At 45.2% G+C, this 15093-nt stretch overlaps 1 protein-coding gene across 1 annotated transcript in view; it reads left to right on the forward strand.

The window, feature by feature from the left end:
• Positions 1-6583, forward strand: part of LOC137543626 (alpha-1,4-N-acetylglucosaminyltransferase-like) — a 74252-nt gene extending 67669 nt beyond the window's left edge. Inside the window, exon 3 of the mRNA XM_068264746.1 lies at positions 712-6583. Within this exon, the coding sequence (XP_068120847.1) occupies positions 712-1299 (588 nt within the window). The 3' untranslated portion in view covers positions 1300-6583. The remainder of the gene's footprint in view (positions 1-711) is intronic.
• Positions 6584-15093: the final 8510 nt, after the last annotated feature.

Here is a 15093-nt window from a genome sequence, read left to right on the forward strand (position 1 = left end):
CGCTTTGATCTCTCTCTTCCAGGGCTATCTTGCCTTGCGTTTCTTCCCTTCGTACAATTCCTGTCTGGCGTCTGTGGCAGGGTAGAGGATCTGATCCTCTGCACTCCACAGCTCCATCTGCCGACAGGAATTTCCCTCTACAGGTGCGTTGCACCTTTTGCTGGGTTCCCTCAAATTATACGCTTGTGGAGGATTTCCACAGTGTCAGCGCACGTCCTGTGCGCTGATCACGGAGAGAATTCCACAATCGTTACACTGTCCTAACAGCTGTGCAACATGGCACAGTGAGAAACCTCTACCAATTTCCCTTCTTGAAGGGCTGTGGTGGGATCTATAGTGATTGGCTCCCGGGGCAGGTGATGCTGCATTGTTGGATAAAGTGATTTGCTAATAAAGGGACATTGCAGTGCTTCCCCCCCCCACCCCCACCCTGCCCCATGCTTTTCCCACTGGACCAGCCCTCTAGGTAGTTCTACCATACTTCCTTGTTATGGCTACACAGCCAACCTGGGTGCAGAATTCGAGGAGAATCTTGCTAAGCGACATTGGCTCAATTTGCCTTGAGATAGAACACCATGATCCCACTCGCTTATCCCTAGTCTTTGAAGTGTAAAGCTCTTTCATCCTAAAACATGTTCTTTATATTACAAGCTATACATAAATTATTTTATTACTGTTGTATTAAATTACTCTTATTTTCTATATCACTAGACAGACCCTAAGAAGGAACGTTATTGGACCCATGTCAGCTCAGACGCCTGTAGGTTTGCCATGATTTGGAAATATGGAGGAATATACATGGACACTGATGTCATCTCAATCCGTCCAATACCTGAGGCTGATTTTCTAGCAGGAGAACATTCTCAGAGTACCAGCAGTGCTGTTTTTGGTCTCTCTCCACACCACAATTTGACTTGGCAATTTATGGAAAGCTTTGTTAAGAACTACAGAGGAGACATATGGGGTCACCAAGGACCAGCAGTCTTCACACGTCTAGTGACTAAATTGTGTGGTACGTCAGTATTAGAATCCAAAGAGGATACAACGTGCGCAAATATATCCTATTTTAACCCTCAGCGCTTCTACCCCATCTCATATCCTTCATGGAAAAAGTATTTTGAAGTCTGGCCGAACTTGCCAACTTTTGATAAGTCTTATGCATTACATCTTTGGAATTACATGAATTCGGAACATAAAACTATGGTACCAGGGAGCAACACATTGGTGGAACATCTGTATCAAGATTATTGCCCCACTACATATGGGCACATTTTAGAAAATGAGAAGACGCAAATCTAAAACAAGTTTGCTGGCTTAACTGAAAGTAAAATGGCGTTTATTTAAAATTACACCAAATGTACTTCTAGATGAATATATGTTAACTTTTTCTTCTCCCTTTCAAGGACGGTTGAAAAAAAGAATAATAGGGGCTGCCATATTTATTTACTTTTAATCAATACAAGTTGCCTGGCAGCACTGCTGATCTACTGTATATAGCTGCAGTAGTGCTTGGAAGAACAAAGAGAAATCGAGAGCCCAATATGGTGTAATATCGTTAAGTTAATTGTGGTTTAAAGCAAAATATTTAGATATACTCACAAACATGGGTTACCCATAGGCAACCACTTCAAGTGCAGGTGGGGAGTATTAGAACCTGACCCCACTCAGGTTTTTAAGATGTCGCACTCTGTAGATAGGAAATGGGGTAGCACCCCTCCACCGAGGGTGGAAGAATACCCTGGCGCCTCTGTACACCAAGCCTTGCTGAAATAGCTGCAGTAGTGTTTGAATAACACCAGCAACAAGCATGTGGCTAATCTTGTCAGATCTGACAATAATGTCAGAAACACCTGCATATGCTTGTTCAGGGTCTAGGAGGATCAGCAAGATAGCCAGGCAACTGGTATTGTTTCAAAGGAAATAAATAGGGCAGCTTCCATGTTCCTCTTGTTCAAGGCTGGCTTTACAGCTCAGGAGCCTATAGGCGCAGAAAATCTGGTGCCCTAAACTCCGCCACTCAACACAAGCCACGCCCCAGGTTGCCCCCCCCCCCCATCTCTTATGAAATAAAACCACAATAATACCAACAATATGCAGATATTATTAATGACACACACAATTTACCAAATATAGGCCAACATTACCAACAACAAGCAGACAGTTAATGGTAGATTTAGTGCTAAGCAGGTAATAACAGTTGCAGTTTGGAAAGCAGCAGGTGACAGATCACTAAGGTTGATATGTACAAACCATGGTGAGAGGTGAGATTAGAATGAAGGTGAGTATGACCCAATTGAACAAAAAGAACTTACAACCTTAAATCTTAATAAACATACAAAATCTTTATTAATCATATACATAATATCCCCTGTTAAAAAATGTGCCACCCAGCTCCCCACTCCCTGACCCCCCCCCCCCGAGATGAATCGGAGACTCCCGCCCACTCCTCAAACTACCTATAAAGCTGCTATGAGGCTGGCCACAAGGTTAGTATACTCAAATGAGATTGCCACATATAGATCTATATCAATACTGGACGTCCAGTCAGCAAAAATAGGTCAGAAAAAATATGTGTACACTTCCACTTGTTCTAAGTATAGCGTAAATCACTATGCAGCCAGTCATTGGGTGAAATGGCAAGCACAATTAATGTGAGCAAGGAAGTTTGTCCAGCCAGGAAGTTGCAGTGCAAGCATAGCCAATGCTATCAATCAGCTTCTTTGTGAAATAGTCCCCAGCGTTTAGCAGGCATAAAACACACAGTCTATAGCATACCACAGCAGACTAGTAAGCGGAGACATTGTAGCACATGCAGCAGATAAAGCCATGCAATAATTCTGTTACAGGTTCAATTACAGGATCATAGATATGCAGTTTATGCAATAACAAGTATCAATGGCTGTCCACATACATAACAACAGGTCATGCCCGTGGGGCTGCTTACGTCTCCCAAGGGAGATAAAAGGTACAGATAATGGGTACAGAATTAGCAATTAGTTGGTGATTGCTGCCCCCTTTATCCTGCATGGTTAGTATGGTCAGTATGGAAAGGGGGGGGGGGTCATGGTGGTGTTACCTCTTCCTTCCCATAAAAAACAGCAGAGCAGCAGAGCACAATTACCTACTCAAAGTTCAGGTACTCTAGTCTCCTATTCACTGCAGCCATTCAGCAGGCAGTAATGTTTCTACATAGGCTCCCAATGTCGCATGACATGCATTTCAAACAATGATTGAGGAATGCAGCATCATGAATGGCAGCATTGAAGAAGAGCCAAGAGGACCTAGAGCTGAAGTTGGTATTTATTCTCCACTGAATGGGGGAGAGAGGTGGGCCCTGTTATTCCCCAGGCCCCTCTACAGTCAAAGGAATAGCAGAGGCTATGGTTACGCCATTGTCTGCCTGGGGCCTAGATGATACCTGCCCCTTATAAAGCTTTACTGTGGCCTAAGCAGCATCCCCATCCCCTGCCTGTTAAAGTACAGGGTGGCGCACAATAGACCGGCCCCCAGCTGCCTGTCCTGAGTGCAAGTATACAGGTAACCTCTCGTGTACCTCTTGCTTTATCCCTGCTGTGAGTGTCCTCTTTATTGAAGCCTGTATCCTTTGCATTTGTATTTGCATATTAGAGCGATAGCCATACAGCAGCAAAGACAAGTGAGGGCTGGTGCACACCAAAAGCTTTTCGGAGCAGTTTTAAAAACGCTAGCGCTTTGAAAAGAGCTTGGCTAATGTATTTGAATGGGATGGTGCACACCAGAGCTATCAGTTTTTTCCAAAAACACAAACTCGGGTCCTGTAGCATTTTTGCTTATTTCTGAGGTGATTCAGCCTTAAAGGGGAACTGAAGTAAGAGATATACGGAGGCTGCCATATTTATTTGCTTTTAATCAATACCAGTTGCCTGGCAGCCCTGCTGGTCTATTTATCTGCAGTAGTATCTGAATAACACCAGAAACAAGCATGCAGCTAGTCGTGTCAGATCTGACATTAATGTCAGAAACACCTGATCTGCTGCATGCTTGTTCAGAGCAGGGGCTATGGCTAATAGTATTAGAGGCAGAGGATCTGCAGGAGGGCCTGGCAACTAGCATTGCTTAGATGGAAATAAATATGGCAGCCTCCATATCCCTCTCACTTCACTTGTCCTTTAATGTTAAGTATAGGAAAGTGGAAAATCGCTCTGAACAGCGCTAGATCAGAGCGATTTTCCAAGCATTTTTGTTACAGAAGCTGTTCAGTTACAGCTGTACTGTAACAAAATATTCAAACGTGGCACCGAAATGCTCCAAAAACCACTAGGCATGTTTAGAAAATTACTCTAAACATGCCTAGAATCGCTCAGAAAAACCTCTTCAAAAACCGCTAGTGTTTGCGGATCTGCTAGCGGTTTTTGTTGTCCATTGGCCCTGACACAGGCTTTAATATAGCCAGAGAAGATACTGTACACAGAAGATATTGAGCAAGAGGCACTCAGGGGCTTACCAGCGTTTGCCTGTAAAGTCATGTTTGTGGCAGGTAGCAGGACCCGTCTTTTGCACGCCAGTGCCACCCTGTATAAACCCAAATACCCTAGGCAAGAACCCAGCAAACCTCACCTGTCACCTCAGCCCTGACCATCTACAAATATTGACTGTTAAATTGTTCCCATTTTTAATTATAACAAAGTAAGAAAGAAATACAAAATGTATAAAAAAAAAAAAAATATGTTAAAGCTTACGTCTATTTTTTTAACCATTTCAGCTCACTGGGATTTTTCACCTTATGCATCAGAGCAATTTTCACCTCCCATTCATTCGCTAATAACTTTATCACTACTTATCACAAGTTATTGATCGATATCTTGTGTTTTTACCGCTACTAATTAGGCTTTCTTTGGGTGGTACATTTTGCTAAGAATTATTTTTTTTACAAATGCATTTTAACAGGAATATTAAGAAAAAAATTGAAAAAATTCATTATTTCTCAGTTTCTGGCCATTATAGCTTTAAAATAACCAATGCTACCATAGTTAAAAACTATGTATTTTATTTACTCATTTGTCTCAGTTATTACACCATTTAAATTACTAGCACAATGTATGGCGCCAATATTTTATTTGGAAATACAGGTGCATTTTTTTCCATTTTGTGTCTATCTCTATTTACAAGCTTATAATTTAAAAAAAAATTCGTAGTATACCCCTTCACATGCATATTTAAAAATTTCAGACCCTTAGGTAACTATTTGGGGTTTTTTTTCTTTCTTTTTTTTTATTGAAATTTTTTTTTTTTCCATAAAATTTTTTATTTGAGTAATTTTTTTGTTGTGGGAAATAAACAATTAATTTTAAATGTTAAAATTTGTGTAAATTGCCTTGAAAAATGTATGTAGATGTAGTTTTACTATTTGGACACAAGATGGCCACATTGAGGTTTTTTTTTTTATGTCCTCCTCGCTTCCCAGAAGCATAAGGAAGACGGAAAACCGTGGCCTCTGATAAGAGACCATCATTTTTTCTGCGGGGGACTTTTATCGGTGATGGGGAACCATGTTCCTGTTCACTGATCTCAGGGCTACCAAAGAACAGCATGGGGGCACGGGGGCGCGCTCTGCGATCGTGAGCAGCAATGCGCCAAAGCACGGCACTGCAGCAGAGCAGCCACCTGGACGTGAGGATCACGTCTGGGTGGCTGAAATGGTTAAATTATTTTTCTGCTCTGTCTGGGCAGTGCTCTCCCCAGGCTTTTTTAGCCGGGTGCTCCACCCAGCTTGTTTTGGGGAGCAGTGAGAACTTGGCTGTTCTCCCACCATCCCAGGCAAGGATGTGGCACTGGCAAGTAGCATTCCCACTCACTACATATCATAGCCGGCCTTTGACCTGCGCGACTGGAGCGGTTGCTCAGGGCGCCAGCTTCCAAGGGGGCGCCTATAGCTTGCTACCTATACTAAGGGCACCTACACCTGACTTCCTAAACTGGGGGCACCTATAGCTGGCTACCTATACTGAGGGAGGGACCCTACTCCTGGCTAACTATACTGAGGGCACCAACACCTAACTTCCTATACTGGAGGCACTTAATCTTTGGCTACCTATATTGAGGGCACCTGCACATGAGATCCTATACTGGGGGCACCTATACCTGGCTACCTACCTATACTTACAGTAGTCTGAGGGCATTTTATTGGGGGTGGGGGGACGCACTGCGGCTATAACGCATGGTGCAAATTGTAGGTGCTGTGCTAGCATTCAAATTGGGGGGGGGGGGGGCACACGTAACTCTGATCTGAGCATTTGCCGTGATATGTCAGAACTTCAAAAATGTTGGGAACCACTGTCCTAGGAGGTAACTCAGGAGAAAAGGTGAATTGCATATGGGCCTGCCCTGTATGTGTGTGCGTGCGTGTGTGTATATGCACATGTGAAAAGGATGAAAAATCAGATTTTGCTCAAGTTGCTGTGAAACCTATGGCCGGCCCTGCTACATATGTGTAAAGAACACAGCAAATTTCAGCCCTGAGCCTGACCATCTACAAAGGTTGACTGTTAAATTGCTAAAAAAATGTACTTATACTGTACTAAGAAATACAAAATGTATATAAAAAAAAAAAGTTAAAGCTTAAGTCTATTTTTTTAAATGGTAATTTTTCTGCTCTGTCTGGGCAGTTCCTTCACCATGAGCAGTGTTCTCCCCAGACTCTTTTAGACGTGTGCTCCACTCGACTCGTTTTGGTGAGCAGTGAGCTGAGCACCCGGCTGTTCTCTCACCATCTCAGGCAAGGATGTAGCAAGAGGCATTTCCCACTCACCACATATGTGTAATGAACACAGCAAACCTCACCTCAGCCCTGACCATCTGTGACATATGCGCAGTCACCCTCCAATTCCTGTTCCCTTTGTCATGCAGTTTACCATTCAGCCTCAGACCTTGAGGGAATCCTGAAGGCAGTCAGCACTGCAGGCAAAGTAACCTTTTGGATTGGTTGGTGAGTCCACACACAGTCCAATTTCGATTGTATATACAACCGATACAATCTCGGCTCTCATATAGAGGTCAGGTCGCTGCCACCAATTCGCAATAATGCATGTGAATATGCTAAGTCTAACTCTAGCTAAATCCTGTAGGAAAAAGGGTTAATTTGACAACCTTTCTAGAGATATAAAAACAACAATATTAATATCAAAATTGTTATGTTAACATCTCTCTTTGAAGATGTGAATTCTTTTTGCTGAAATTTTTCAGAACAGCACTTTTTTATCGTTTATTTAAAGAAATAATGCAGAACAAAAATATAGCAATAGAAACAAGTTGATACAGACATAATAAGGATTAAATGGGAAAATGTAACGATCGGTGTCAGCACACAGAGAGAATCTGATTATTGGTGATCTGCAGTATCACCAAGAATACAGATATATACCCGATTATTGATGATCTGCAGAATCACCAATAATCCAAGTATAACTAACCTCTGGACACCTATATAGTGTGAGTGTTTGGTGCAACAGTAATGACTTTGAGTGAGACCACCCGAGGAGCAGGTGGTCTTTGGCAGTATGGGCGATACTGCCTTCTGAGAAGTGCAAAAACCTTCCAGCAGCCTGAGACGTCCAAAGGGATGGAGTCCCAGGCTGAAAGTAGGAAGGACCTGTGAGTGAGTGACACCTAAAAAGGTAGATGTCACTAGCAGGTCTGGAGACTATCTCTTAAAGGAGAGAGATAACTCTCAAGGTTGGGCAAGCCAGGTCGGCAACACACAGACAGACAAGGTACAGAGACAGAAGGCTGATTAGGTATCCAAAGGCAGGCAGGGTTGGCAACATATAATCAGATATGCGTAGGTACCGAATCAGAAAGCAGAGGGATAGTCAGAAAAGCAGTAGGTCATAACAGATATCAAACAATGCCTATTCTTGGGTGTGAGGTCCGTGGTCTCTACACCCTGGAACTAGTCTGGAGTATAATATGATGGTACACAGTATCCCTAGTCTTGAGTGTGAGGTCCGTGGTCTCGACACCCTGGAACTAGTCTGAAGTATAACAGAATGATAACACAAAGTCCCTAAGCTTGGGTGTGAGGTCCGTGGTCTCTACACCCTGGAACTAGTCTGAAGTATAACAGAATGATAACACAAAGTCCTTAATCTTGGGTGTGAGGTCCGTGGTCTCGACACCCTGGAACTAATCTGAAGTATAACACAATGATAAACAGAAGTAATTTGGCTCAGTGTGAATTCCCAGGTCCTCATGGTTCTAACACACTGTAGGATCTGACTAAGGTCTGAGTGCTTCCACGTAAGTGTTCGCAACGGCAAGACTGACCAGCAGTAACTATATATAGAGCAGCGCTCTCCGGCGCCACCCATCAGTGATTGACCAATAATCACTTGCTCTGAGGTCAGCTGATCCTTCCTCGGCTGTCATAAAGGTTCTGCCTCTCGTATTTCTCAATCTGTGTGAACTAACAGACCCAGCCACACCAGACACACGCTGCTGCATGCAAACCGCCGCGCTGGACGCGGAATCAGCCGCCTTGCTGTCAGTACACGCGGCGGCTTTTCCACGTTCCATTAAAGTACCCCCCCCTCCCTGGAACATCTTGTTGGAACGGACTTAAAGTGACAGTCCAGTCTTTCCAGGTTTCAGTGGCTGCCAGGACCACCTTCTGAGGTATAATGGTCTCAGGGTCTGAGGGCTGTGCTGTCTCGGGCTCAAAACACCTGGATAAGGCATCAGCCTTGATGTTCTTACTACCAGGGGTATAGGCCTGTCGGGGGCTAAGTCTCTTAGCGCCCTCAATGTACTCCAAATTTTTGTGGTCAGTGTAAACTGTAATGGTGTGTTCTGCCCCTTCTAGCCAATGTCACCATTCCTCAAAGGCCAACTTGATGGCTAGAAGTTCCCGATTGCCTATATTGTAGTTTTTCTCTGCGGGTGAAAACCTATGGGAAAAATAGGCACAGGGATGCAGTTTTCCCTGTAAACCAGAACGCTGAGACAGCACAGCCCCTACCCCTACCTCTGAGGCATCTACCTCCACAATAAAGGGAAAGTTGACGTCTACATGTCTCAATATGGGTGCAGAACAGAACAATTTCTTCAGAGTGGAGAAAGCAGCATGGGCCTCTGGGGACCAGTGGTGAGTATCTGCTCCTTTCTTGGTGAGACTGGTGAGAGGCGAGATCACCGTAGAGTACCCTTTTATGAACCTCCTGTAGTAGTTGGCGAACCCCAGGAATCTCTGGAGAGCTTTCAGTCCTACATGCTGAGGCCATTCCAAGACAGCTGAAACCTTTCCAGGGTCCATAGAGAGGCCAGAGGTCAAGATTATGTACCCCAGAAAGGCGACAGAGGTCACTTCGAAAATGCATTTTTCCAATTCAGCATACAGCATACAGCATATTCTGTCTCAACTTCCATAACACAAACCCAACATGTTTCCTGTGTTCTGAGAGGTTGGATGAGAAAATCAGTATATCGTTTAAGTACACCAAGACAAATTTGCCCAACACCTCTCTGAACACCTCGTTAATCAGCTCTTGGAAGACGGCCGGGGCGTTACACAACCCGAAGGGCATCACTAGGTACTCGAAATGCCCGTCGGGTGTGTTAAAGGCCGCCTTCCATTCATCACCGTCCCTGATACGCACAAGGTTGTATGCACCCCTCAAATCCAGCTTCGAGAAAATCTTAGCATTGGTGACCTGGGTAAACAAATCGTCAATTAAAGGCAAAGGGTAACGATTTTTTTACCGTAAACGTATTTAAGCCCCGATAATCAATGCATGGACGGAGGCCTCCATCCTTCTTTTTCACAAAAAAGAATTCTGCCCCTGCTGGTGACCGAGAGGGATGAATAAAGCCTTTAGCTAAGTTTTCTCGGATGTATTCTTGCATAGCTAATTTCTCTGGCCCAGATAAATTATAGAGATGACCTCTAGGGGGCATACAACCAGACCTGAGATCAATGGGACAATCAAAAGGACGGTGAGGAGGAAGTTTATCTGCTGACTTGGGACTAAACACGTCCGCAAATTCTGAATACTGGCTTGGCAAACCTTCCACCTGAATCTTGGTGTTACCCAAGGTTACCTTCGCTAAACAATGATGATGATAACGGGTAGACCAGCTCCATAGCTGACCTGAAGCCCAATTGATCTGAGGAGAGTGAAGTTGTAACCATGGCATACCAAGAATGACCGTGGAAGTCGTCATCCGCAAGACCAGAAACTGTAGATTCTCTTTATATAACACCCCCACCGTAACCCTTAACTCTGGGGTCTGAGACAGAGGGTATTTACTCTGCAGAGGAGAGTCGTCCACTGCAGTGACCAGAATCCGTTGATTCAAAGGGAAAATAGGAATCCCCAATTTCTTAGCAAATTCGTAATCCATAAAATTGGCTGCTGAGCCAGAGTCGATGAAGGCCTCAGTGGCCTCTGTTTGATCTTCCCAAGATATAGTACAAGGAAGGAGCAAACATTTATCGTCTAGAGTCAAAGACTGCGCGCCTAGGGTATTACCTCCGACTACTCCTAGGCAGCAGCGTTTCCCAACTTCTTGGGACAATTCTGCACTCTGTGACCCTCCTCTGCACCGTATAGACAGAGCTGTTCTGTTTTTCTGCGATTCTGCTCCACCGGGACAATTCTGACCGACCAATCTGCATTGGTTCTTGTGGATGTGAAGCGGGTGGAGGAGAGGCATAGGAAACATATCTCACATTGTTCCTACTCCAAGTCTGTCTTTGGTAACGTAGGCAACGATCAACCCTGACTGCTAAAGAAATGACCTCATCAATAGACTTCGTCTCAGGATGACCCAACATTAGATCAGAGACCGCGTCTGACAACCCTGACAAGAAAACAGTCCAGAAGTGCGAATGAGTCCCATCTAGCTGAAACTGCCCATTTCCTGAACTCAGCTGCATAATTTTCCACCGGATCCTTGCCCTGCCGCAGAGTCTTGAGCTTCTGCTCAAGGCAATGTCCGGATCATCATAAATTATAGCCATAGCTTTAAAAAATTCCTCAACTGAGGTTAGAGCTTTCTGCCCTGTCTGGAGACTATATGCCCAGGTCTGAGAATCCCCTGACAACAGAGTCTTAATGAACGTAACTCTCTGTGCCACGGTTCCTGATGAATTAGGCCTCAACTCAAAGTAGGATAACACTCGATTTCTAAAATTCTGGAAGTCAGATCTGTGACCAGAAAACCTTTCGGATACAGGCATACGTAAGTCTGTACTTGGAGAAGATCGCACTGTATTCACAGCCGTCTTAAAGACTTGTACAGACCCAGACAAAGAGTTGATCTGGGTCTGATGACTGTCCAGCACTCGGGTGTAATTCTCCACCGAAGTGGTGAGTGCATCAAGACGGCTGTTAAGTGCGTCCATTTGGTTTTGGTCTGCCGTTCTGTAATGATCGGTGTCAGCACACAGAGAGAATCTGATTATTGGTGATCTGCAGTATCACCAAGAATACAGATATATACCCGATTATTGATGATCTGCAGAATCACTAATAATCCAAGTATAACTAACCTCTGGACACCTATATAGTGTGAGTGTTTGGTGCAACAGTAATGACTTTGAGTGAGACCACCCGAGGAGCAGGTGGTCTTTGGCAGTATGGGCGATACTGCCTTCTGAGAAGTGCAAAAACCTTCCAGCAGCCTGAGACGTCCAAAGAGATGGAGTCCCAGGCTGAAAGTAGGAAGGACCTGTGAGTGAGTGACACGCACCTAAAAAGGTAGATGTCACTAGCAGGTCTGGAGACTATCTCTTAAAGGAGAGAGATAGCTCTCAAGGTTGGGCAAGCCAGGTCGGCAACACACAGACAGACAAGGTACAGAGACAGAAGGCTGATTCAGTATCCAAAGGCAGGCAGGGTTGGCAACATATAATCAGATATGCGTAGGTACCGAATCAGAAAGCAGAGGGATAGTCAGAAAAGCAGTAGGTCATAACAGATATCAAACAATGCCTAGTCTTGGGTGTAAGGTCCGTGGTCTCTACACCCTGGAACTAGTCTGGAGTATAATATGATGGTACACAGTATCCCTAGTCTTGAGTGTGAGGTCCGTGGTCTCGACACCCTGGAACTAGTCTGAAGTATAACAGAATGATAACACAAAGTCCCTAATCTTGGGTGTGAGGTCCGTGGTCTCGACACCCTGAAACTAATCTTAAGTATAAAACACAATGATAAACAGAAGTAATCTGGCTCAGTGTAAATTCCCAGGTCCTCCTGGTTCTAACACACTGTAGGATCTGACTAAGGTCTGAGTGCTTCCACGTAAGTGTTCGCAACGGCAGACAACCTGAGCCTGACCAGCAGTAACTATATATAAAGCAGCGTTCTCCGGCGCCACCCATCAGTGATTGACCAGTAGTCACTTGCTCTGAGGTCAGCTGACCAACCTGGTCAGCTGATCCATCCTCGGCTGTCATGTGTGAGAGGACGCGGAAAAGCCGCCGCCTGTGCTGCTAAGGAGGCGGCTGATTCCACGTCCAATGTGGCGCTTTGCACGCGAAAGCGTGCATCTGGTAACAGAGCAGAACGCGGAAAAGCCGCCGCATGTAACAACAGTAAGGCGGCTGGCTCCGCGTCCAGTGCGGTGGTTTGCACGCGGCAGCGTGTGTCTGGTGTGGCCGAGTCTGTTAGTGCACACAGGCTTAGGAATACGCGTGCACGCGCTGAGAGGCAGAACTCTTATACTGGGCAAGGAGAGATCAGCTGATCACGCCGATCAGCTGACTCCAGAGCAGGTCACTATTGGTTGATCAATTAGGGGTGGTGCCGGAGAGCACTACTCCATATATAGTTACTGCTGGCCAGTCTCAAGTTGTCTGCCGTTGTGAACACTACGTGGAAGCACTCAGACCTTAGTCAGATCCAACAGTGTGTTTGAATCAGGAGGACCTGGGAATTCACACTGAGCCAGATTACTTGAACTGTTATTCGGTTTATACTTCAGACTAGTTCCAGGGTGTAGAGACCATGGACCTCACACCCAGACTAGGGCACTTCTGTTTTCTATCTGTTATACTATAGACTAGTTCCAGGGTGTAGAGACCACGGACCTCACACCAGACTAGGGAACTTGTGTTAGCTATCTGTTATTCATCAGATTAGTTCCAGGGTGTAGAGACCAAGGACCTCACACCCACACTAGACATGTGAGAAAACGCGGAAAAGCCGCCGCATGTGCTCAGAACAAGGCGGCTGATTCCGCATCTAACGCAGTGGTTTGCACGCGTAGGCCTACATCTGCCAGTATGGCTAAACGCGGAGAAACCGCCGCATGCCCTGATAGCAGTGCGGCTGGTTCTGCGTCGAGCGCAGCGGGTGGTACACAACGCATGTCTGGTGTGGCTGGGATCGATAGTCCACACAGGTTCAGAAGGACGCTCGTGCGCGCTGAGAGGCAGAACTTTTATGACAGCCAGAAGAGAGTCAGCTGACCAAGCCGGTCAGCTGACGATTCAACCAGTTCCCATTGGTCCAGCACTTAGGGGAGGCGCTGGAGAGCACTGTGATATATATACCGGGTGCTGGTCATTCGCTGGTTGTCTGCCGTTGCGATCACTACGTGGAAGCACTCAGACCTTTTTGTCAGAATCTGTGTTACCATTCTGTTATACTTCAGACTAGTTTCAGGGTGTTGATGATCACGGACCTCACACCCAAGACTAGAGACTTGTGTTACCATTCTGTTATACTTCAGACTAGTTCCAGAGTGTTGATGATCAAGGACCTCATATCCAAGATTAGGGACTTGTGTTACCATTCTGTTATACTTCAGACTAGTTCCAGGGTGTTGACGATCAAGGACCTCACACCCAAGATTAGGGACTTGTGTTACCATTCTGCTATACTTTAGACTAGTTCCAGGGTGTTGATGATCACGGACCTCACACCCAAGACTAGGGACTTGTGTTATCATTCTGTTATATGTCAGACTAGTTCCAGGGTGTTGATGATCACGGAGCTCACACCCAAGACTAGGCATTGTTTATTATCTGTTATGACTTACTGCTTTCCTGACCACTCTTCTGTTCACTGATTTGGTACTTCGCTATATCTGATACTCTGTTGCCAAACCCTGCTTGCCTTAGGATTACCGAATCAGCCTCCTGTCTTTGTACTTTGTTTGTCCATGTGTTGCCGACCTGGCTTGCCCGACCTTGAGAACTATCTCCCCAGTTAGAGATAGTTCACAGATCAGTCAGTGACACCCTCCTATTGGTGTCATTCACGCTCTGGTCCTTCCTTCTCCCAGTCTGACTCCTCCCTGTGGGAGATTCTCAGGCTGCTGAAAGGTACTCGTTCTCTAGTGCAGTATTCCTTACTGCCTTTGTACCTGTTCTCCAGATTTTGTCCTCAAAGTATTATTGTTGCACCAAACACTCATATTACTCAGGTGTCCAGAGGTTAGCAATATATCTGATTATCGGTGATACTGCAGATCATCAATAATCAGGTATATATCTGCATTTTTGGTGATACTGCAGATCACCAATATTCAGACCCTCTCTGTGTTACACCGATCGTTACAGAACAGCAGACCAAATGCAAATGGACCCACTCACCAGCCGTCTGGGCACACTTACCACTTCGGTGGAAAACATTAATCTAGTGCTGGGCAGCCACCAGACGTTAATGGACGCTTTGTCTGGGTCTATACAAACCCTCCAGACGGCTGTGAATGAAGTGCGATCTCCTTCTAGCACAGACATACGTATGCTTGTACCTGAAAAATTTTCTGGTCCCAGATCTGACTTCCGAAATTTTAGAAGTAGAGTGTTGTCATACTTTGAATTAAGACTTAATTCTTCAGGAACTATGGCCCAAAGGGTTACCTTTATTAAAACCTTGTTATCAGGCGATTCTCAGACCTGGGCGTATAGCCTTCCCATCAGTCACCAGGCCATAACCTCTGTAGAGGAATTTTTTAAAGCTATGGCTATAATTTACGATGACCCGGACATTGCTCGACTTTTGAGTGGAAGCTCAAACGTTTACGTCAAGGCAAGAGTCCGGTTGAAGATTATGCTGCTGAATTTAGGAGATGGTCAGTATCGGCCAGGTGGGGCACATTTGTCCTTTT

Source organism: Hyperolius riggenbachi, unplaced genomic scaffold (genome assembly GCF_040937935.1).
Source record: "Hyperolius riggenbachi isolate aHypRig1 unplaced genomic scaffold, aHypRig1.pri scaffold_133, whole genome shotgun sequence".
NCBI lineage: Eukaryota > Metazoa > Chordata > Amphibia > Anura > Hyperoliidae > Hyperolius > Hyperolius riggenbachi.